The 6,727-nt window shown below is 35.1% G+C and overlaps 1 protein-coding gene across 1 annotated transcript; it reads left to right on the top strand.

Annotated features, from left to right (window-relative positions):
- The first annotated feature begins 42 nt into the window (after positions 1 to 42).
- LOC133188948 (UPF0538 protein C2orf76 homolog) lies at positions 43 to 6,683 on the top strand. The gene is made up of 5 exons (XM_061324420.1): positions 43 to 163; positions 5,223 to 5,273; positions 5,488 to 5,525; positions 5,856 to 5,937; positions 6,286 to 6,683. The coding sequence occupies exons 1-5, from the start codon at positions 43 to 45 to the stop codon at positions 6,360 to 6,362; spliced, it is 369 nt and encodes a 122-aa protein (XP_061180404.1). The 3' UTR covers positions 6,363 to 6,683.
- The last annotated feature ends 44 nt before the right edge of the window (positions 6,684 to 6,727 follow it).

Here is a 6,727-nt window from a genome sequence, read left to right as displayed (position 1 = left end):
AATGTCTGAGTCTTCAGAGCGCTTACTGTAAACATGTGGTAAATGGCGACTGTCACAGTGCGCTTAATCCGATCTTTTGAACATCGAAACCTAAAACACGTGGTTTATCACGAAGTGGATTTATCACAGAGTGTTAAAGAATTCAAAGACTTCATAAGAAACGGTATTTTTTCCAATCTATTTCGATTGACAACTCCATAAACACGTTGAATGTGGAACTGGTTTAAGAGTTCCAGTATCAACCACCCTGGTCCAGATTGTCAGGGATAATTAATCCCTTTTATTGTCAAACATGATGATAACAGAGGTTAAGTCTTGTAAAATATATTGGTTTTGATAACAATTTACAGGAATTAACAGTTAGCAAGACGTGTGCAGGTGATTGGGGTAAAATTTAGATGCTGTAAATCAACTTCTATTCGCGTTCTAGAAATATTCACGACTTTCGCGACTTTTAATTCGCGATTATATATCATTTGAAATTCAATATTTATGTTAAATGTTTATTATAGCTGTCACAAAAATTCATTTTAAATGGGTGTTGAATTTTAAAATTGACAAATATCGCTACAATATTAACATCGGGGTCCTGTCAACAAAATTAATGTCCCATGTGCACAAGTCAACATGCCGCTGGGACTCCAGATACCTGTACTATAAGGATGACTGATAAATGATAATTATAAGTCACTAATAATGGTTGGTTTACAGTAAGGGAATGGACATGACTAGCTACAGATCTGTAGCTTGCTGGTCTGAAAAAAATTGGGATGGTCTCTGGGTTCATCCCATACTTTTTTTTTTTTTTTTAGCTCACCTGAGCCGAAGGCTCAAGTGAGCTTTTCTGATCACTTTTTGTCCGGTGTCCATCTGTCTGTCCATCTGTCTGTCTGTCCGTCTGTCTTGCTGTCTGTCTGTCTGTAAACTTTTAACATTTTCGACTTCTTCTCAAGAACCACTGGGCCAATTTCAACCAAATTTGCCACGAAGTATCCTTGGGTGAAGGGGATTCAAGTTTGTTCAAATGAAGGGCCAAGCCCTCTTTCAAGGGGAGATAATAAAGAATTCGTGAAAAATTAATAGCATCTTTTAAAAATCTTCTTCTCAAGAACCACAGGGCCAGGCAAGATGAAACTCATGTGGAAGCATCCTCAGGTAGTGTAGATTTAAGTTTGTTCAAATCATGACCCCCAGGGGTAGGGCAGGGCCACAATGGAGGATCAAAGTTTTACATAGAAATATATAGGAAAAATCTTTAAAAATCTTCTTCTCAGGAACAGTAAAGACCTGATTGGTCATATTTATATGGAAGCATTCTCAGGTAGTGTAGATTCAAATTTATTTAAATCATGACCCCCCGGGTAGGGTGGGGCCACAATGGAGGATCAAAGTTTTACATAGAAATATATAGGAAAATTTTTTTAAAATCTTCTTCTCAAGAACAGCAAAGCCATGATGAGTTATATTTATATGGAAGCATCCTCAGGTAGTGTAGATTCAAATTTGTTCAAATCATGACCCCCGGGGGTTGGACGGGGACACAATGGAGGATCAAAGTTTTACATAGAAATATTTATGAAAAATCTTTAAAAATCTTCTTCTCAAGAACAGTAGAGCCATGATGAGTCATATTTATATGGAAACATCCTCAGGTAGTGTAGATTCAAGTTTGTTCAAATCATGACCCCCGGGGATAGGGCGGGGCCACAATGGAGGATCAAAGTTTTACTTAGAAATAGAAAGGAAAATCTTTAAAAATCTTCTTCTCAGGAACAGTAAAGACCTGATTGGTCATATTTTTATGGAAGCATCCTGAGGTAGTGTAGATTCAAGTTTGTTCAAATCATGACTCCCGGGGGTATGGTGGGGCCATAATGGAGGATCAAAGTTTTACATAGAAATATATAGGAAAATTTTTTTAAAATCTTCTTCTCAAGAACAGCAAAGCCATGATGAGTCATATTTATATGGAAGCATCCTCAGGTAGTGCAGATTCAAATTTGTTCAAATCATGACCCCCGGGTGTATGGTGGGGCCACAATGGAGGATTAAAGTTTTACATAGAAATATATAGGAAAAATTTTTAAAATCTTCTCAGGAACAGCAAAGCCCTGATTGATCATATTTATATGGAAGCATTCCCAGGTAGTGTAGATTCAAGTTTGTTCAAATCATGACCCCCGGGGGTAGGGTGGGGCCACAATGGAGGATCAAAGTTTTACATAGAAATATATAGGAAAATTTCTTCTGATGAAGAACTGCAAAGCCATGATTAGTCATTTTGATATGGAAGCATCCTCAGGTAGTGTAGATTTAAGTTTGTTCAAATGATGATGCCTGGGATAGGGAGGAGCCACAATGGGGGATCAAATTTTTAAAAAGGAATATATGGGAAAATGTTGTTAAAATCTTCTCAAGTACAACAAAGCCATTTGTTATGTTGGCATGGAAGCATCGTCAGGTAGTTTAAAATACAACTCCCCCCCCCCCCCCACCACCACCACCACCACCCCACCCCTTCTCCCCCACTCCACCCTCGGTAATCTTTTCAATGCTGAACCGATTTGTGCTTTTGCTTAGCCAATGTGCTCAGGTGAGCGATGTGGCCCATGGGCCTCTTGTTTGGTTTTCAGACCAGTGAGCAACAGATTTTGTGCTAAGGAGCATGATATGGGCCTTATTATTGTAACATGGTGGAACTCCAAATTAAGGGCGAAACGATTACATGTGTAAATGGCGACGTTTCGATTAAATGCTCTAAACGTTTACGAATTTAGTAAATGTTTACACGAAGATCATAATAATGTCTATCAGAAGTTAAGTTTAATACAAACAAATTGTTTTATTATATAATTACCAAAGTAAACACAGTCTTTGTTCAATACAAAGTTGAACAAACATTTTAATCGATACTGGAAACATGTCATTAAACAAAACTATCTAAAACAAATACTGCATAACATATTTAATTACGATTTCCGAGTAGCTAATACTAGCTATGTATTATGATTTTATTTTATTTTCCCAAGTATAAAACTTTATTAAACTGATTAAATATATATAATACGTTTTCGCATGTCTTTGAAAAATGGTTCAATACAGTGAGCAGATCATGGTCTACTTAATTCAGGATTAGAAGATCCATCTTCGCAAGTTTAATTTTACAATGCTTTTTCTACCTCCGGTATGTTGCCAAACTAACTATTAATGCAATATTGGGTGACGGTGTAGAAAGAGAATGGGTTTAATGCGCTTCATACTCTTTCGTCATAAAATCCAACAAATAGTTATAACAACTCATACTTACATTATAGTGAAAGAATGGTGTTTTAAATTAGTGGTTCATGAGTAAGTGACCATAAAAATTCAACTCAAAATATTCTCCTGTTTAAACGGTACCATTTCGTTTACTGTTGTTCGTTTAAACGTTTACAAAATTCAGTAAACGTTTCACCCTTACTCCAAATAACCTGTCCACTAGTGGTTCATGACAAGGCCCAGTGGAAGTGCATGTGGTCTCTATGGGTTGGTTGCTGCTGATGACATGATTGCTTTTTAGAGCACCTGTTTTAAAGTTCAGGAGGGGTATGTGTTATCCATCACATTTCTCCCTGTTACATTTGATGTTATATGTTCATGAGAAGACAAGTGCAAAATATTGTCGTGGATGAGCCTGGGTTTATAAAGACATTGGGGTTGAATGGGTGGGGGGATGCAGGTTTTGTCACCAGTAATGCCCAGTAATTGAATGGTGGTTGGACAAGCACCTGTATAGACATCCAGGAAGCCAGTGTCCAAAATCCTGGCTTAGTACAAATTTTCAGAGTCCTCCAGTTACAATACTGTTTTATAGCCCATCTGTAATTCATATTTAAGGGGAGATAAGCCTTCACTTGTGCATTTTATCTGATTTAAATAGTATTTTAGCATTTCGTTGAGAAAGCTTGGTAGAAAATGTGAAAGATTACACACACACTGACAGAGAAGTGTTTTTTTTTCTGTCAACTCGAGAATTACCATGATAACTAAAGAAAATGTTCATTTGCTACTTTTTATGCCCCCGTAATCAAAGAATCAGGGATATATAGGTTTTGCCCTGTCCGTCTAGCTCTCTCTCTATTTGTCTGCAAAAACTTTAACCTTGCCCATAACTTTTGATTGGTTGGAGCTATGGCTTTCATATTTCACATGTGTATTCCTTGTGAAAAGACCTTCCTTTGGGTACTAACATATTTGATCTCTTGTCCTTGACCTTGGAGTTAGACCCACTTTTGCAAAAATTTACCCGACTTTAACCTTGGCCAAAACTTTTGAACAGTTGGTTCTAGGGATTTCATACTTCACATGTGTATTCATCGTGACAAGACCTTTCCATGGGTGTAAATATTTTTTGACTTTATGATTTTGACCTTATTGTTTTACCCACTCTTAAAAAACTTTAACTTTGGCCGTAACTTTTGAACAGTTAGCACTAGGGCTTTCAAATTTCACAGATTTACATTGTATTCATTGTGAAAAGACCTTCCTTTGGGTACCACCAATGTTTACCTTTTGACCTTGACCTTGGAGTTTGACTTTCTTTAGAAAAACTTAAACTTTTGCTATAACTTTTGAACAGTCAGTGCTAGGGCTTTTATATTTTGCGTGTATTTTTTAACTTTATGATTTTGACCTTATTGTTTGACCCACTTTTAAAAAACTTTAACTTTGGCCATAACTTTTGAACAGTTAGCACTAGGGCTTTCAAATTTCACAGATTTACATTGTATTCATTGTGAAAAGACCTTCCTTTGGGTACCACCAATGTTTACCTTTTGACCTTGACCTTGGAGTTTGACTTTCTTTAGAAAACTTAAACTTTTGCTATAACTTTTGAACAGTCAGTGCTAGGGCTTTTATATTTTGCGTGTATTTCTTTTGACAAGGTCTTCCCCTTGGTACTTAATTTTGATTCTTTGACCTTGAACTTGGAGTTTGACCTACTTTTAGGAAACATTAACCTAGACCATAACTTTTGAATGGTTGGTGCTTGGGCTTTCATATTTACCAAGTATATCCATTGACACAAGTCCTTTCTTTGGGTAACAACATTTTTAATCTTTTGACCTTAACTTTGGAGTTTGACCTGCAATTGAGAGACTTTAACCTTCGCCTTAAGCTGCCATATGGGGGCATCAGTGTTTCACAAACACATCTTGTTTTTTTTTTTTTTTTTTTTTTAGATATTGTTACAAGACAGGGCCTGCCTCCTCCATTTAAGAAGTATTCCTTTGGTAAGGATCTACATGTACTGTAAAATATATTTTTGGGAAAAAAGGGTAAAAAAAAAGTATTTATTTGTGTAATCATGGAACAGGATTGAGGAATTTCATGAGATGTTTTGCATGAATTCAGTATGATTATTTAATTTGTTGCATTGATATATAGAATCATGTGCAATGATACACACAATCGGTGTGCAATAATAAAAAATATTTTCTATTACAGACACACTGAAGATATCTCACAAGCCTCATGGGTCAAAGGTTAGTTAAGTTTTAGTGACAGGATTTCCTTCTGAATAAGCATGGTGCAGCAACATTGTCAATATGTTTGAGTCAGTATGATTCATTTGTTGATCAAAATAACATCTTTTTGGTTATATGACTAATCATTAATTAGACTAAGATTTTAATACATCCTTTAAAATCAAAGTAGAATGTTGAAACATGTGTCTAAACAAATATATGTACTAATCTAATGAAAAGTTTCTGCATAGTTAATGCTAACTAAGCAGTGATATGCATTATCAAAATATCTATGCTACATTGCAATGCTGTATTAGTGTTTTGCTCATTTTTTACTTGACTTTACAGAGTAATGACCCAGTAATTAACTTGGAGAATGACGAAGGTCTGATTCTGAAAGATGCCTGTACACTGAGAGACAGTGGTGTAGGTAGGTGTGACATTTCTCTAAAATTCAAAAGTTGACCAGATATTTTTTTAAATGAATAAATGAACATCAATTTTCACTTCATTGTTTGTTATGGATCCAAAGCAGAGTTTTCTTTGAAGTCATATATCTTTATTGATAAGTGTGTATTTTTGCAAAATGAAAGATAATTAAGTTTAATGTATTCTGGGTATGGAGATTTTACATGTATTGAACATCTGTAGAAAGTCATGTAGCCTATAAAATAGTCCTTAAAGAATATTTTTGAACAACATGATAATTACTACACTATTTTGTCACTAATTAATCAGTGTATATTGGTAATTAAAGATCATTTTCTTCACATTCCAGATAATGAAACAGAGATATCATTCTTCAGACTGGAGGATTATGAAGTGTACAAGAAAAATCCACATCTTGCCTGGTGACACTATAGTTTCACACATTGGATATTTTCTTTATTCATAAACTATTGATCATATTCCTCCTGTGAATCCATATTCCTCCTGTGAATCCATGTGAGGAATTCTGAGAAAGAATCACAGTGAGAGAAAGAGATATCAACAATATCGACTATGTACACGATCAACCAGCCGGAAAATGAAAGTATACAGTGTCAAGTTTATGCATAAATAAAAAAAAAATTGTTTCAAGAGATCAAGTTTTTAAAGCCAATACAACTTTTAATTTTACATAGTATGTACAATGAAATTGTAGAAATGTATCAAAAAATAAAGTTAAAAATACCATCAATTTTTATTATTCATGGTTCAGTAAATATTAGTAATGCATC

The sequence above is a fragment of the Saccostrea echinata genome, unplaced genomic scaffold, assembly GCF_033153115.1.
Source record: "Saccostrea echinata isolate AGI-Se365-2 ecotype Australia unplaced genomic scaffold, CSIRO_AGI_Sech_v1 ptg000016l, whole genome shotgun sequence".
In the NCBI taxonomy this organism is placed as follows: domain Eukaryota; kingdom Metazoa; phylum Mollusca; class Bivalvia; order Ostreida; family Ostreidae; genus Saccostrea; species Saccostrea echinata.
Note: the sequence above shows the minus strand (reverse complement) of the source record. Positions and strands in the feature narration are given on the sequence as shown.